Source organism: Rutidosis leptorrhynchoides, unplaced genomic scaffold (assembly GCF_046630445.1).
Source record: "Rutidosis leptorrhynchoides isolate AG116_Rl617_1_P2 unplaced genomic scaffold, CSIRO_AGI_Rlap_v1 contig519, whole genome shotgun sequence".
In the NCBI taxonomy this organism is placed as follows: Eukaryota; Viridiplantae; Streptophyta; class Magnoliopsida; order Asterales; family Asteraceae; genus Rutidosis; species Rutidosis leptorrhynchoides.
Genome location: NW_027266745.1, coordinates 13,648 through 31,864, shown reverse-complemented (window position 1 = coordinate 31,864; position 18,217 = coordinate 13,648). Strand labels below are relative to the sequence as shown.

The 18,217-nt window shown below is 34.5% G+C and overlaps 3 protein-coding genes, 2 non-coding genes and 1 pseudogene across 6 annotated transcripts; 2 read left to right on the top strand and 4 right to left on the bottom strand.

Annotated features, from left to right (window-relative positions):
- Positions 1-135: 135 nt before the first annotated feature.
- LOC139884202 (ATP-dependent DNA helicase 2 subunit KU80-like) lies at positions 136-6,929 on the bottom strand (annotated as a pseudogene).
- A 323-nt stretch (positions 6,930-7,252) lies between these two features.
- LOC139884201 (uncharacterized) lies at positions 7,253-7,684 on the bottom strand. The gene has a single exon (XM_071868269.1). The coding sequence runs from the start codon at positions 7,682-7,684 to the stop codon at positions 7,253-7,255; it is 432 nt and encodes a 143-aa protein (XP_071724370.1).
- Positions 7,685-8,310: 626 nt separating this feature from the next.
- On the bottom strand, positions 8,311-10,052 carry LOC139884207 (proteasome subunit beta type-1). Of its 2 annotated transcripts, none has more exons than XM_071868275.1 (7): positions 10,006-10,052; positions 9,809-9,916; positions 9,324-9,405; positions 9,085-9,214; positions 8,857-8,999; positions 8,674-8,764; positions 8,311-8,381 (listed from the first exon to the last, which is right to left on the bottom strand). In XM_071868275.1, the coding sequence occupies exons 1-7, from the start codon at positions 10,050-10,052 to the stop codon at positions 8,311-8,313; spliced, it is 672 nt and encodes a 223-aa protein (XP_071724376.1). The 2 variants fall into 2 exon arrangements, with proteins under 2 accessions (XP_071724376.1, XP_071724375.1); XM_071868274.1 differs by having other exon boundaries at positions 8,311-8,385; positions 8,678-8,764.
- Positions 10,053-10,606: 554 nt separating this feature from the next.
- LOC139884200 (protein cornichon homolog 4-like) lies at positions 10,607-12,262 on the top strand. The gene is made up of 6 exons (XM_071868268.1): positions 10,607-10,675; positions 10,793-10,974; positions 11,377-11,499; positions 11,605-11,636; positions 11,796-11,911; positions 12,185-12,262. The coding sequence occupies exons 1-6, from the start codon at positions 10,607-10,609 to the stop codon at positions 12,260-12,262; spliced, it is 600 nt and encodes a 199-aa protein (XP_071724369.1).
- A 144-nt stretch (positions 12,263-12,406) lies between these two features.
- On the bottom strand, positions 12,407-12,478 carry TRNAD-GUC (transfer RNA aspartic acid (anticodon GUC)). The gene has a single exon. It is a non-coding gene; the product is annotated as a tRNA-Asp (tRNA).
- Positions 12,479-12,869: 391 nt separating this feature from the next.
- TRNAI-AAU (transfer RNA isoleucine (anticodon AAU)) lies at positions 12,870-12,943 on the top strand. Its single transcript has one exon. It is a non-coding gene; the product is annotated as a tRNA-Ile (tRNA).
- Positions 12,944-18,217: the final 5,274 nt, after the last annotated feature.

Below are 18,217 nucleotides of genomic sequence, written 5' to 3'. Positions count from 1 at the left end.
GTCTGATACATAACAAAACATAAAAGAGAACGATCTCTACTCTTCTACTACATGAGGATTTCTGGTGCACAAAAGTCAAACCCCACGTTTGATCATAATTTGCCATAGAATATTATCTAACAATCTAGCTAATTCTTATAACTGTTCAAGTTTCGGCTCCGGTTTCACGAGAAATGCTTTAGCTTCATCCTCTGTGATGTTGCCGTTTTTTAAAAAAGAGAACATTAAGAATGTGGCAAAGTAGCTTTGAGAAATGTAATAAAACTCGATGAGCAGATGTCGAAATAAAAGGGAATTCAATCCTGTCTATGGCTTCTGACTTGGATATCAACGTGATTTGTTTCGACACGAGTAAATCACGGAAATTCTGGTTTTCATCCTGACAGTATTTGTGAAGACAATGCGAGAAATCATTGAACTCCTTTGGCTCCTGTAAATGATAGATAAAAAACATCAATCATGGCACTTAGCTTCTAACACACAAACAGAGAGAGACTTACTTGCTCAAGGATGCAACCCTTACGAAGGGCAACCAAACATTCAAGTGCTTTGGGATAGTTTTCCCCTCCAGAAGAGTCCCCAAGTAACTTATAGATTTTCTTTTTCATATCTGTTATTGCTTTTAAAACCCACTCAGGGCTGTCTCTGCATGACATCATGGCTTCAAAATCTTGGACAGGTGTTAAATCCCCAATCTCTTCTACTTTAACTACAAGTTTGTTTTCAACACTATCGACAACTCCAAAAGCAGAAGCATCCCCAACCACTATCTCATTAGAGCCAGACGGTTTCTCTTGCCGGAAACGCCTAACTGATTTCTTTAGCGAAAAATCCAAGTTCATAGTACAAGTTATAAATATGGTAGCATAATTCATATTTGGAGTCTAGATGAGGTTCAGAGATTAATGACCTTTGGATTCTGCTTAAGATCAAACCGGCCACGGAAAGCAACAATTGTAGACTTGTTATCAGAAATAAGTTCCGGCTTAGGTTCGCTGATCATCTTGAAATATTCATCAAGTGGAGGCACAGCTGCATCAGGTTGCTTTGATTTCAACAGAAGATGATAAAAAATGCTGGGAGAAGTTTAAACCCTTGCTATTAGTTTTAGTCAGACTTTTTCCATGCATTTTTATAATGTGTAAAGTAAATTAAAAGACAACCAGACCAGATTTAATTGATCGTTGAATAGAATCAGAAATAATGTTAGATCCTATAAGACTACAAAAAAATCAAACTCAGTACGGATCTACATAAAGAGCCCACAACTCGGAATGGGGTCAACAAGCCTACAATTCGGAATAAATCCAACAAGCCCTACAACTAGGAACAGTAAGCTGCCTACAACTAGGAACAAGTAAGCTGTCAACAAGCCTACATACAACTCGGAATACTTCCAACAAGCCTACAACTCGAAAATGTTCCAAAAAATCCACAAAGCGGAATCGTTCCAACAAGCCTACAACTCGGTAACTCGGAAAGCTCCTCAAGTTTACAACTAGTCTACTGCTAGATATGCTCCTCAAGTCTATAACTAGTCTACAACTCGATACGAGCTTCAATTCTACGAGTGGATACAGTGTAGGAAAATATACAGAAATACCTGAAGAAGAGGGTTTGGCGTTAAGTCAGGCTGCAAAATTTCTGCCTTGCCAGATGGAGCAAGGTTTAGCATCTTCACAAAGTTATCAGCCACTTTCTGTTGCTCTTCATTGGTTGCCATGACGCTGGAAAGTTGCTGAAGAATGGGAATTGAAATTCTCTAATATCATCAGCAAATGGAAGCACGTTGAAGTATAACGAATCAGGCTGGGGAGAAACAAGCCACCCAATCCAACTTAGAACAGAGCAACCAAAAACAAAACCAATAAAAAGATATTTTTGAATTGAATATTCAATGAAGGGATGCAGTTTGACTGCATATCAAACTCACAATATGATCTTTGTTGGATAGATTAGGAATCAAGACCCCCACAACAACATTTCCTTGGCCCTGCCTCCAAACACAGCGTACAATTGCAACTTTATTGGATTCCGTCATTGCCCTTGCTATAGCAGAGACTGCTTTCATAGCTTTTTTGTTTTCTGGTTCAGGAATGAAGATGTATGCATCTTTCATGTAATAATGGCTGGAAAAGATAAAAGTAAGCAGAAAAGCTGTTAACACTATTTTAATGCTAATCGTTTAGAACTCAACACAGAGCAGCTGTGCTTACCGCATAATGTTTGATAAATTAGTAAATCCAAGAAGCTTCACACCCTTGTCTGGTTTGAACTTCACGGCATCCAATTCATCAGTTGATATGGGAATCACGTGAGGGCCATAACGATAACCTTTAATCCTGTCTTCTGGAGGAACAACTTTACTGGAATCCTCAACAGCACTGTACTCAAAATCTACCTTGACTTCATGAGTCACGAACGTATCAGTGGGAGGTGCTTTATCAGAATATTTTTTCAGAGTTGGAAGCCTCTCCTCATCTATTTTCTTATAGACCCACACCTGTATCTTCATTTGAGGACTGAGCTCTAATTCGCCTTGGAATAATGTTACAGGAGATACATTTCTAGTTTTAAGAGCACCCAACAATGAGATCGGGCTATCCACATATACCATCTTTGCATTCGTCTTCTCGGAAAATATATTCAAAAGACGATCGTTCTCATCCATTACTCGCTCATCTCCCTTGATATTCAGCATTCCCCTTACAATAATGTTCTCCATTCTCATGCCATGTGCAGTCATCTGCTCAGCAATTGCGCTAACTTGATCTTCTTTGGTCCCTTCATATGGATCTCTAATAGGATGCGTTTCTTTCCTTTGTTTGTTCCATGTTTCTTTATCATCATATCCATCCCAACAACAATAGCATCAAGAACTTTCAATAGTTAAGAAACCACACCAAATCTTACCAAAGATTTATTCCACATATACATGAGAAAGTAAAAAAAAAAAAAACCACATTTTCGTTTGGGCTCACAGTTTTAAGAGCCACTTCAAAATTTCTGAATTAATAAAGTTGTTTTTCCAATAAATCTTGGACATATATTAAAGGGCACCTAGATACATTATTACATAAAAGCACCTTGGATTACCAGAATATGTAGATTGACAACCTAGCACTTTCAGAAGCAAAGATGATAAACACCACTCAATGACAACAGCAGTGAACCAGAATAAGAACACCTGACCACCCTTTTTGAGAAAGCCACAGCAAAAAGGCATAAATAAAGAGAGCTACAGATTCAAGCACCACATAAAAACGTATTCCAGAACAAAGAATAGGATACAATCACCAATGACAGTTCCTCCGGGCAGCTGCTGCAATGCATCAGCAACGTTACCATCAACAACCCTCAAATCCCACAAAACCACGATATTATGATATCCACCCACTTCCGTTGTCAGCTCATTCTTAGTCTCTGACAAATTGAGGAAAAAAATATTTGTTAATATTTGTTGCGGCCTAATAGGATAGAGATGTAAACTTTTCAGCAGTTACATTTTAAGAACTCGTTTGGTTCGTTGGATGGGTTATTTAGATTCATTTGAGTAGAACAAGATACAATAACTGATTATTTTATATATATCATATGTAATGTTTGAGTATACTAATTTAAGATATGGATTGATGCCGTCTTTTACATAAATATCCTTTTTAAGATAAAATGAAATTTTTTTTAAATATTTTTTAAAACTGTTTCATTTATTTGAAGGATATGAACATAAATAGCTTATAATTTATTGTGAACTTTATGCAAAATTATTTATCAATATATTTTTAAACATAAATAGATATTGGTTAACAAAATTTTATGCAAAAAAAATATGCTTGTTAGCTAGATATTAGTTAACAAAATTATAAACTTTATGCAAAACTATTTATCAATTCATTCTTGATTATTTTATACAAAGAAAACATGCTTGTAAAATTGCAATAGACAAGTAACAATAGATGTTTCAAGAGGTATTAAATTAGATATGTTAATATAAAATATCATCTAACTGCCCTAGCATTCGGAGTGGAGGTCGATATCCAAAAACTACACTTCATAGAAGCGATCAACCAACTACCAATGTACGAATAGCCTTTACATCAACTAGACATATATAAGAAGGCTTAAACAAAGTCATCAACAGAAACAAATTTTACAAAAAAACTTTACACAAAATCATGTTAACAGAATTTTATAAACTTAAAAGCTACCAACTAACAACAGACAACAACCTAAACAACCTTTCTCCACCAGCCTTTAAACCAACTCCACCTCCTCGACCTTACTGAAAAAAAATAGAAGAAAATTGGTTAACAAAATTTCAACCAATAGAAATAATTAAAATCAAAATTAATGAAGAAAATTACTTTATCTGTACATTTTGACCAACTCGACTCAGTATCTTCAACACCTACTGCTCTCGATTCTCTTCAAGAAACAACCAGGACTTGAGCACTCCATTTTCAGTTCCAAGGATATGGTTTAGAGCATCACAAATATCGTCAAAATCAAGTGCAGTCATCCTCTTAAGCTCCTTAGTAACATCCATCCTTAACTGAACATGGTTTGCATCAAATTAGAGATGCTCGTCTAGTATGGTCGTCAGCTTCTCCAAATGGTGGTTTTGCTCCTTGAAACAGTTCGTCAGAACTGCCACTTCCATCTTCAACATGCCTTTTCCTCTTAGTTCCACTCCCACCACCACCTCGACTGTCAGTACCCATACTTTTTTGAGTATTTTGTGTGTTTCTCTCCTCGTCAGCATCTTCAAAGCTGAATTTTCATCTTCAACATCAATGTCTGTCTCCTCAACCCTTGATTCAACCTCCATCTCAGCCGGTGTAGCTCTCATATTCCCGTTGGCAAGGTCCAATCCATAGATCTTGTGAAACCTGTCATACAACGGGAAAGGCTTGTATTGTAGATCCTTGGCAGCTGGGTTAGCCTACGACAAAAAACAAAGCATTCACAAAATACTTCCATAAATAAGTCACTAACCAAAGCATTCACAAAGCATTCCACAAATAAATCACTAAACAAAGCATTTCATAAATAAGTCACTAAGCAAAGCATTCACAAAGCTATCCATAAGTATTCACTAAGCAAATCATCAATTTAACAAGCAAGTATTTACTTATCGCTACAAAGGCATCCTAAACCTCATCACTGTCCACCTTCACCGTGCAGCTATCATCATTCCAACCGAATCCACTAGTGCCCTTCATGATAGAGTAAATATTGTACAACCCCTTCAGCTTCTTGAGAATGGACTCGATGTGGGGTTTCACCTTGATTGGAGGCTGAGCATCATGAAACATCGTACTGAGCTTCGCTTCGAATTCACGGCGGACGCCGGGCTTGAAACCTCCGGCGTCACTCTTCTTCTTCTGGGCACAAGCTTCCTCAAGACAATCAACAAGAGCAAATTCTTCTGCTTGAGTCCAAAATCGACGAGGAACCTGAAAACACAAACAAATGGTTAAGTGTGAACTCATAACATCTTCAATGGACCTATAAACTCATCAATTTTTTAAAGCCCCAAAAAAATAATTAATAACCCTAATCCTAATTCGTGAATAACTTAAAATTAACACTAAATCATCAATAACAAATTCAATATATGACAGGATTAAACAATAAATAGGAAAAGAAAAGGCATGAACGGAAATCTTACCGGAGGTGCGTTCAAGTTTCCCGGTGGAACTGGACGAGGAACAAATTCACGACGAGTTTCAGGAGTCGTTCTTGCGGCAGCATGTTAGGCGGCGCTCCGACGTCCTCTGCACGTGGTCTTCATCGTCGATCGAACTCAGTCGGTGTTGGGAAGAGATTTGGTTTTGAGAGCAACAGAGATCGAGAGAGATGGAGTGAAATGAGAATAATGTAGGGTTTTCGATTTTTATATGGCTGCAGAAGATTAGGGGTAGAATTTGTCTTTTGAGAAAATAAGTGAGAATAGAGTGGGAATTTCATAGATTTTTTGCAAATTTAGCGAATCCGTTTGTTATCGGTTTCGCCAGAAAGTGCTATCAAGAACTTACTAACTAATCCGCTAACAATCGGATTCGAGCTCGAATCCAATATATAATCATGCGAACCAAATATCGGATTAAAATAAATTGGTTTGACGAAACTCAGTCCAGTTCCTAATTCATGCTAATCATGCAAACCAAACGAGGCCTAATGGATCGCAATGCTGCCTAAAACAAATTTCTGTGGTGGCATCACAAAAGATGAGGAGGCAACATACCTTCAGTTCCAAATAAAACAACTGCAACTTCATCATATTTGCTGAAAATCAACTGCACCAAGATTCAAAACAAAGACTATTCGCAGTCAATTAGTAGTATATACATAGAAATCAAATGACCTAGCGGAAGAATTGAAAGATACAAATATATCACCTTTTTCTCTATAATCATGGCACAAAGTTTTTCCACATCCCCAAGTACACCATGCATTGAAGGACCAACATCAAGTAGCAATATCAACGATTCCTGTTCCATAAAACAAGCGTGCCATCGTTAAAAAACCAGATTGTGAATGCAAAATGGACGAAAGCCATGAGCAGCTACACGGCCACTTCAATAAAACCACGCCTTTTAAGTAAAATAGAATATCCAATCTACCTTAAATTGAAATTACATTCAACTCACTATTTCTCATCTTATACAATCTTCAATATATATAATTACAAAGGCTTAAGAATCTAATTGATCTTTCAATCACATAAACCCTAAAACCCCCCAAACAGAGTGCATGAAGTTGGTTCCATTTATTTTCAATCAATGAAAAATCAGATAACTGTGGAATAATTCTCAAGATGAAGCACAAAATGTGGAGAAAAGCCATTTGAGTTTTAAATTCTTGGGAAATAAATTATCAGCCAAAAACAATAATAATGAAAAAAGTTTAACCTTGTTTCCCGCCATTTGGGTTGCTGCTTGGACTTGTATTAGTATATGAAATGAATGGGAACAAGTGGAAGCTTAAATACTGTAAGTAGAAGCTTATGGTGGAAGCTCTGTGGGCACTTAAACACTTCGATGTTTTCCTTCCCGCTCGGGTTCAGAATTTTATCAAACTCTTAATTGGTCCTCCTAATCTTTTGAATATTTCTTTGTAGCCTCATTTCTTTGACCTTTTTACTTTTTCGGTTTTTTTTTTTTTTAAATGCATCAGTACATCCAAGTAGGAAATAGAAATATCTATAATGATCATTATTTTATTTTTTTGAGGTTAAACAGCATGTATATTAAGTGATATCAAGAGTAGCTACATCAAACAAGGAAGAGGATAAGCCACCTAACCAATTACTTTTCGAATTAGCAATACTGTGAGCTAGGTGATTTTCATCTCGCCTTATAAAGTTAAGATTACAAGCTTCAAAAGTGCTCATCAAAAGCCTAATGTCATTATCTAAATTACAACAAAGAAAAAAACACGTTTCCTGAGAGTTAATTGCCTTCACCAAAGTTTGAGCGTCTGATTCAATGCATAGAATACGAAGATTGTAAGATTTTGCCAACTCCAAACCAGTTAAGATAGCCAGAGCTTCAATCGATTGAATGTCACCGATAGCAGTTGAATGGATGGCCTGTGAGATCAGAATACATCCTTTATTGTCCCTTAGAACCACGCCAATACTCATACATCCATTTGGGAAGAGAGCCCCATCCACATTCATCTTCAATTAATTTGCTTGAGGCTTCGTCCATTTAGTAAACGCTAGGAGGACTGACTGGAAGCAGTTTATTAATGAGCTGCATTTGGGAAGATTGCAGCTCTGCTGCCACAATAATAAAATGGACATCAATTGTGATTTGATCTAGAGGATATAATCAATTATCACCGGAGAACAAACTTCACAAAGTCTGACTCAAATTAACGAAAATAACTTGCAGTAAACGAAGCTTAAGTGGAAGATATTAAGCTCGAAGCTCGAACAACCCGTACTGTACTACAAAACAAGCTGAGCAAATGAAATCTTAAGATGATATGTTAAGCCATTTTCATCTAAAATCTTAAGATGATTGATTTTTCTTTCTTTTTTTCCAACCAAGAAGAACACATTCAAATTATAAAACAATCTTAAACTTAATAAGCTGAAAGTTTACCTACAATTTAGATTTCATTTAAATACATGAAATAGAATTCCATCCAAACATAGATAATTATCACTGGAAAAGTTCTATCAAAAGCTAAAAAGGGCAGTTCTTAAAGTAGACAAAGTGCCAAAGCACAAGTGCATCAGCACGACTCTGAGCATCTTCAGGCCAAAGTGCGCCACGCTTGCATTTCTTCAAGAAGCAATTAATCTTTCCTGAGTTCCAAATATTCACGACGAATTCCATCTCGGTTCAGGATAACAATTTCAAGCTTGTCTCCCTGTCATGCATTTAAGACATTCGTCAGAAACGTCTCAAAAGGAATTTATATATGATACATATGTGTGCAGTGTGCCAGGTAAATAAATTTCCTACAAAATATAACAGCCAACAAGTAGTACTAATATTTAATTCTGTCTAACAGGCAGTTTTCTCATTTTATGTAGCTAGGAAAGAGCGAAGCTGACGAAACTCAACCATGAGGATTAGTTCTTACAACCAAATCATGAAGTTTAGCTGTATCGCTCGAGATAACTATTTCACAAGGCAAAAAAGAAAGCCGAGAAGCTTACAGTGTATATATCTCTCTCGGTTGCAGATGCAAAACAAGTTTTGACCAAAGTGATTGCTTCATCTTCTGAAAGTGGGGTTACAGCATCCTGCAAGCCATGTGATTTTATGTCAGGGAGGCATACAGAGAATAAAACAATGGAAACTGCTAATGAAAAAGATAATCAAATTATGCACATACCTGGGCAGGTAACAAGAGTGGGCTGGGAGACTTGAGCTGGTTATCCAGAAAAGGCATGATGAGTGTAGAACCTGATCCTTGCGCACTGTATCCCACCCTCTCATAGGAACCAACGGCATCATAAGTGAAGACACAGCCCTTTCCTATAATTGCAAACACAAATTACATTGTTATCTCTTACAAGAAAGCAAGGCAGTAAATGAGCTTTTGAAGCTCGTAAATAAGTACCTTCACTGTCAAGGCCACCTAAGACATTGAAAGCATAATAGGGGAAGAAACGTTTGTAGTAAAGCGTGTTGGAGAGCAGCTGTCCCATTGCTGGGCAGCTCATTTGTTTGTTGTGCTGATGCTGATAGATCTGCGTATAATCAGAGAAAATTATCATATGTGATAAGTCTAGTACACCACTTTCCAAATTTTAGATGCAAATGCTAGTTTCCACCACACGCAAATGTTTGAAAACTCACCAAGTGTCTAGCTCCCAAAACCTTTTGCAACGCCTTCACATCAGCTTGGAAACCAGATGAGGCCAAAACACACTTGTCAGCGCTACAAAGTTCAAAATAGCATTAATAAGCAACAAGATCATGGGGCGCATAATGTAGATACGCTAGAATTCCACGGGTAGTTCCAAAATGCTTTGAACTCAGTTTTACACAGCATTAGTTTGCAAACATTTATCATCCAGTTACATCCAAAATTCTTCTCAAACAACTTCACAGTTTATGAACTCAGTTTGGTGTCCAATTTTTTAAACCAGACATAGGACCAATAAGCATAAAGGGTAAAGATTGAAGAAAGAAATTCATCGCCATGGCTCAATACTTAACCAATTTCAATCTTTAACACCAAAAATCAATGTGACCATATTAAAGCGAGCTTTTTTAAAATTCATATTAAAGTACACTTGGCGAATCAAAAACATGAAATAACAAAGCTCGAGAAACCGTACAGTTTGCAGATTTTGGAGTAATCGCGAGTAAGAATATTGTAACCAGTCGACATCCTTGTATCGGCAGCGATGACGCAGTAATCAGCTCCGGCAACCGCAACGCAAGATCTATCGACGCATAAACGAACACAGATACCAAATTAATCAAACCGATTCGCAAAAGCAAATTTGAACACAGAGATTAGCAGAGAGAGTACCCTCCATTGTTGTCGTAGGGAGACCAATTGGCTTGTTGCTTCGTCATGGTGATTCGTTTATTGCCGCAAACGATCGAGAGTCTGATAGATGTATAGCTGCGAAGTGAAAAGAATTTTGGGGCTCGACTTTTCTCTTTGGGATCTCTTTGCGAGCAAGAAAGTTGCTAGCTAGTTAAACCAGGACTAAACTCATTGCTGTTGTTTCAAAACGACGCCGTTAGATATTTATATTGGAGTTTGCAAAAGATTTGAGCCCAAGGCCCAAAATCAATTTTCTCAACACTTGGAACAAAAAGGTGGTATTTTTATTTTTTTAATGAAAAAGAGAAAATATTTATTTGAATGCAGTATTTGATATTTACACATTTTGGATATATCACATTAATTTTAAAACATAAAATACTTTTATTTTATAATTTTTTTATTAAAATATTAATTGTATATGTGTAAAATTAGTGGAAGAGAAAAGTGTAAAAAATGTATTGATATATTAAAAAAAAAAATACCAAAATCGTCATCTATTTATATACATGGAGGGCGAAACACTGCAAATAACAGAAGTTAACCGACTCGATTGATCGAGAAACAGCAGAGGAAGGCCATGGGTCTGCTCGGATGGCTCTTGACCTTCATAATCCTCATATGTCTTCTCGGCATTGTTGCTTACCAGGTTTGTTATTACCCATGTTTAGATCTTGCCACTATTCCAATTTTATATATGTTTTTTTTTTCTCATCATGCAATTAATAAAATTTTAAAAAAATCGAATTGTTGTTGTTGCATGCAGCTAGTGTGCTTAGCAGACCTAGAGTCAGATTATTTAAATCCATATGATTCGGCGTTGAAGATTAACATGGTGGTTTTGCCGGAGATAGTGATCGGAGGAGTATTGTGTGTCGTTTATTTTCTTACAGGGCATTGGTTTCTCTGTCTCTTGTCTCTCCCATACGTATATTTCAATGTCACATTGTAAGTTTCCTCTTCCAATTCAATGCACTATGTATGTACTGTTGCATAGATTGTGCATGAAAACTGACAGAATATGAGTCCCAGTGTGTGTCTATCTTTCTTCACTGTACTGGTTTCGTTGCGTGTAATTCACGGTCTCCCAATCCCAAAACTCCTCTTTGCATGGATTGATTTTGAATTAAATTTTACAATCTTTGAGCAAAATGGTGGAATTCTGAATGTGGTCTGGTTAAAGGGTGCTTTAATTGCAATAGTTCCATTGGAAACCTGCTTTGTACGGTGTATTCAATTGTAAAATTTGTGACCTTTTTGTGGTTGAAATAACAAATTTCAGCATCAAAAGCTCGAGCTTTTAAGAGAATAGTGTAAATATTTCTTATCTAATAGGTTCTCCATGATCAGGTACTTGGAAAGAACACACTTGGTAGATGTAACAGAGATCTATAACCAGCTTCCAAAGGAAAAGAAGACGCGAGCTATTAAGATGGGTTACCTAGTGGTGTTATTGGTCATAAGCCTGTTTTGGTAATGTGATGAATGAATTAGATGTTATAATCAATGTTTAAAACCTCTTCTAGGGGACAATGTTGTTGACATCAACCTCTTGTTTGAATGTGCTACTTTAATTAGGCTGCTTTGGACCACTGGAGACGACGATGAAGGTAATTGAGCAAACATGCTAGCTTCTACCAAGTTTTAGATATCATTGTAAGTTTATCTTCTTCATCTCTGTGATTTTTCAAGAATGCATTCATTTAATTTGATTTTTCAGGCAGTAAAGTTGTATTGCATAATAGTTAACAGTTAGTTTTTCTGAACAGGTCTTTCCAGTAAGGTGAGACACAGTTCATGGAGAAGTTATCTCAGTTTCAACAATTTTGTGAACCGAGACAGTTGGCATCCATACAACTTTTTTTTGTGGCAAAGGGCCGAATCGGCAAGTTCTTTCCCGGTTTATTTTTTCATTTTTTTGTTCGCAGTATCTAAATAACAAAGTCAAGTAGTTTAGTATATTCACTTTGCCTGAATATAGTTTTGTGTAGTCGAGTATAATTTATCGATCATCCCAGTTTTGTACTTTGTAGCATACGTTAAACTACGACAACTACAAGTAGCTTATTATTTTACTTGGTCTTACTAATACATTCCTTGTACAGTTATTTTTAGAATTCTTATTCATCCATAAATACATTAGTTTGTTTCAAAATAGAGTGAAGATGATGCCATTGATCGAAGCTTTCAGAAATTGAATTCATTGAGCCTTTTCAATTCATGGTATGGATCCTAAAATGTTGTGGAATATGATCCAGCAGTAGCAGAAAATAACTTAAATTTGCTTACTCTCTGCAAAATGAGTGTGGAGTTTGAAAATGCAACAAATCATCAACTGGAGAGACCAAAATATATCTGAAACAAAAATAAAATAATAAAACGCCGTTGCCGGGGATCGAACCCGGGTCGTCCGCGTGACAGGCGGAAATACTTACCACTATACTACAACGACCGTGCTGATATTTAGAATTGTTTTATTAGTTTTAGAATAATGCATCCTACTCTATTGTAAAGGATGATCAATAACTTCCCGATCCCGAAACCTCTCTTTTGTTTTACCTATCCTCATGAAATGAGGTCTTATTCCTTATTGATGTCTCTGCAAATCAGTACATAAATCAATTGTTCTAACTTCTAAAACACACTTACTTAGCTTAGGTCTCATAACATTTTGCTTCACCTTGAGCAAGCTAACATTTGATTTCTGTGCTTTCTAGCGAGATATTCATATGCTTTCAACCTTCAGTTTCAATACCCTAACTTAAGAGATGCAGGCATGGAGATGTATCAGGCTTTTCCTTTTAACAGTACTATTAATATTTACTCGAAACAAATCATCAATTGGCCCATTAGCTCAGCTGGTTAGAGCGTCGTGCTAATAACGCGAAGGTCGCAGGTTCGAGACCTGCATGGGCCAATTTTTTTTTTTCTCTCTCTTTAATGGAACTTCCGTTTGCTTAAGTTATATATAGAGTAGTAGTTAATGTTAATCTCAGAAGAAAAGTTTTTTATGAGTAGATTCTTTCACTCTGGGCATATATATATATATATATAGTAAGATACTATATAATGTAGACAAAAAGAAAAGTAAAATGGCAGGTTGATGATGATAGTTCTGTTCCATAGTCAGCCAACAAGCCACCATAATACGGGATCCGTCGATATGTGTGTCTGTACTCCAGGCTCCCAATTAATATTGTAATTAGCAACTTAATCATGGTTCAATCTTCTGAGTACGCGCATATTCCCTCCGTTTGCTAATACATATTTTTTTAATCTTTTTTCATATATTTAAAAAGAGATGTAATTAGTTAATATTAATGATTATGTATATTATTAGTAAACGGAGGAGGGAGTATATAGTAATGGTCTTCTTAATTTTGGGCTCTTGTTGAGAATTTGTTTAAAGAAAAATATGCATCCGTTAAGCTTTTTTGAGTAGATTCGATCGGAAAGATTTGACAAAATTTTAATCTCAGATCAATATAAATGTCAAAATAAACTCGGTTTTAACTACAAATTTAAAAATCAAGAATTCGCAGCACAGTACAATTCATGTTGATACTCAATATTATTATAATTAAAAAGAAAAAAAGGGTACTAATTAAAGACTTTGATATTGTTTTCTTCCTGTAAGCCAAAAGAGAAACTCACCGGCTCTTTTCAAAAGAGTAGTCATCAACGTTATTGTTTTGTTTGTTCGTAAGCTGACAGTTTGACTACAAAGCTAGACTAAATACATAAAAAAATTGACCGCATACGTTAGAAAGTGACAACAATAAAGTAAATCAATTAACTTCTGAAAAATTTTCATGATTAATTAGTAGTCAAACACCATCCTCCGGCCGGCCTACTTTTAATTTAATTGTGATTAATTAGAATTCATAATCAACAGAAAGTACTTGGCAGTTCCAGTTGCCCCCTCTTAAGCCAACATCTTGTAATTTTCTACACATTTCCTTCCACGGAATTTTCGGTAAGCAATCTCATAAATTCTGTAATAGTTATAGTTAATTATATTACTAGTATATCCTACGGTTCCTAGGTGGTTGACCGCACGAGTGAATTATTTGATTTCTCTATTGATTAAGTAATCCCTGTCAACCATAAAAAATAACGTATAAAATAATGATACGAAATAATAAGAATACATATAAAATAAATTAACGATTTTATTAATTTTTTGAAAAATTAAATAATTGAGGTACAATTTTATAATTCTTCTGATTAACACCAATAGATTGTTGATGATGCGTATTTATTGGATTGATTCGAACCTTGAATCGAAACGAGAAAAACAATAACAATTTGATCGGAGTTTGATAATGGCTCGTGAATTTGACAACATTCTCCACGAACTTTTATTTATTGATTTACCACATGACGTCAAATTCTTGTATAAATATTTTTTTTTAAATGGCTAACCTCATCTATTTATACTATAAATTGCAGATATTAATTTGAATTCCACCACTTAGATTTCCTCTTAAAGTCTTATTACTAATCACGCTTGTAAAGTTGATTTTCGAATAATACTGAAGAAATAAATTCCAAGTCAAACTCTTTCGCCAAATGCAATGCTACGTCGGCAGGTTTCCAAATTCAAACTTCTAGAATTTTATTCAAATTGATCCTCAACCTTCAACTTCATTTTAATTGATCTTTTAAACAATATTTGACTTCTCGATCGAATTTTGACCCATCAATAAATACGTGTTATTTTTTTATTTTTATCAAAATTTCGATTTCATTTCCTCATTTGAATAATAAGGGACGGAGGTTGTACATATTAGCATTAAACTCCTTCGATTTATTAATACTAACATCCATGCATGCCATAACTAGCATAAATCTACAAACAATTAATAAGATTAAAGGTTGTAATATTTTGCCACTTCATCATACAACTCCTGATAAAATATAATCCAACTCATACACATACAATGTTATAAAATATAATCTAATTCATTAATTAAGAGTCCTAAATTTGGCAATTAACATGATTGTTCTTATCTCAAAATAATCAGTAAGATCAATTCCTGAAAAAAAAAAAAAAAAAAAAACCTTCAATGAAGCAATACTCTTTGTTAATTTAATCCAACTTTAAGCAAATGGTATTAAATTTGATCGATTATATACAAACTAACCCCATGTACTTAGATTCAATCCAAGACAGATCCGTATGAACATGAAAACGGTGATAAGGCTGAGCGATCATCCAAGTTTCTACAGAGACCAAACAAGTGCAACTCACTGTAAAGGAGCAAAAGTTACGTCAACAAAAAAGAACATACACAGTACTTGTATAAAATAAAATAAAAACCTTGTCATAAATGTACCAAAGCTAAAATATACTACTAACTTTGTCTACGTGGATACTGTTACAACGTAATGAGGATGTCATTAAAGTCGTACGTTGAACAATATATCAGAACACGTGTCAATCATATGCGCATCACTTCAAATCCTTCTGTCAGTTGCTTCTTCTTTACTTCATATCGGAGATTGGACAACTACCGGACGGCGCGCTCGCTCATCAATTAAGCTAGCGCCGTTACTATACTGTTTCACATTTTCGATCTCTTCTTATTAATTAGTAGCAGTGGTAACATTTTGTATCTATATATAATATATAAATATATATGTATGTAAATAAAAAAAAAAAAAACTATTTTGATGAAAAAGCTATAACTATTAAACTTTTTTATGATTGTTATTTTTGGATTATACTGAAACTGAAAGCAACAGAGAACGTTACTTGTAAAATAAACGGCGTGTACTGTGGGGGATGATGAGGTCAGGTTTTACTAGGCTGTTACGTTCCTTGATCACCGACTCTTACGTGGCAAGTTCGAGATAGATAGAGTGGCTTCGAGCTCGTGGCTTTGAACGCCGAAATTTAGATTTGACCTGACCCATATATTACTTTGAATAAAAACATGACCTAATTTATTTATTTTTACTGTATGTTAACACTTAACCTTCACTAACACGCCCATAAATAGTTTGGAATTAAACTTTTTTTACTGGGCCGGGTAAAACTAAAAAAAACGAGTTTTGCGTTTTCGGAAAATAATAATTTCATGATGAAATAGATACTCTAAAATTAAAAACTATGATTCTGAAAAAACATAAGCTTTTTAGACTCTTTTTTAAAGGGTTGTTTTTTTTTTTTTTTTTACATGCCATATTGGGGATTGGCCATGATATAGCTTTCTAGAATTAATTGATTCTGTTTTCTCATATGATTTTGTTTTTAAAATTTATTACATCACATAGGAAGTTAAAGAAAATATTTTTTACAAAAGAAACATAAAGTTGAGAAAAAGAATAAAGAGACAAACAACTTAATTAAAACAGAGAATTTTTGTTTATAAAGTAAGAGCGCAGCAGTATAAATGTAGCAAGAACATCGTGTTATAGCCACCTCTGTCGTAGAAAGATGATCATATTGCATAAAAAGAAAGAAAAAAGATGATCATATATATAACAGAAAAAAGAGTTTCAATCATTAACATTAGCCAGGTTTATCTTTTGCAAGATTTTCCATGAACATGATTCTCGTGAATTTTCTTCACCTTCTTAAAAATCGTTCAATATTTTTTTTAGATAACCTTTGATCGAGGATCCGTAATAAATTTTAATATTCAAATTTTCCTCAAGCACTATAAAAATTGTTTACTTTTATATAGGATTAGCTCGATGTCAAACAGATTTACCTAACACACATAAATGAACCTAGGAAAAATCATAGATAACAATTTTAAACATATAAATTTCATATGATATATTTATATAAATAAATTTTAAATATAAAATATTGAAATATATATATTCCCTCTATCATTTCTCTTGGCTGGGATACATTCACCAAGCTCAATTGATTCTTCTTCCCTTTGTGTTATGTACATTAATTTGAATTCTCTTGTCAAACATTTGTTAGATGAATCCATTCCCACAAATTGATACAATTATGATTTTATTCTTGTACGTTTGGACTTGTACTACTGTACGTACGTGGAATACAATATTATTTTGATAGATAACTAAATTAATTTTTGACTTCATCCTAAAATAATAATGCGTTTTAGCGTATGAGTTTTTGCTAGCCCTTGTTTAATCAATGCTGTTATACTTGATTTGATAGGGCTTTCTATTTCTATCATAACCTAACTCATTAGAGTTCAATCAACTTGACATAATTAGACATTGTCGAAGAGTACTTCAATGATATATATTCTAAAATTCCATTTAACAACTAATGATGTAGACGTAATTTAACCACATCCTTCTCTCTATAGTTTAGGGATCACTTCATCGTCTGAAAAAAGCCTCAATCATTTACTAACTAGTTCAAATATAGCAAAGAACCCATGTAAATATTTTTCACGTAAAATTTTTACTTATATATAATATAACCTGTGGGCAATGAAGAAATTCTAAAGAAGGGTTTTACTTGTTGGTTCTATTTCCAACGTAAATGGTAAATATCATCGAATTATAAGAGGCCGATAGATAGAAATTGATATATCACGCGAATTACATCGATATTGAAAATAAGTAACCAACGTTATATTATTTGAAAATGTTAAACCTTATTCAAAAAATTTGAATTTTGAGAGAGTCACATGAATCGATAAGATATCGATATGTAACGGGCGATTTCAAATTGGTCAAATAATAAGAAAGTGAGAAAAATCAAAATACAAATATATATGCTCGACATAATTTTATTTTAATAATAGGCCTAATAAACGATACATCCATCCAAATTTCGCAAATAAATAAAATATATCCTCACATATGATTTTTTTTTTTAATATCATATCCTCACATATGAGATGGTTAGGTCATGTCTTGATTAAGAATGTGCTCGTCCTATAATTAGATTAAGAAGTGATCACCTATGAAATTCTCAATCGGATTTCGTATAAATTGGAAAATTTATTACAAAATTAAGTTGGAATCATATGTTTATATATGAAGTCGTTTTCAAACGCATAGAGAGAGAAAAGAGAGAGACTAGTTGGCGTCTTTTGTCCTCTACGTAGCTTAAAACACGCAGTGGCAAAATATAGGCAGACCCATTGACACGGTTTCTTCTTCTTTCTTTAAGTTCATGTATGTATCTACATACATATATACATATATATTCATTCAGTACAGTTGAGAATTATTAATAAAATAAAAA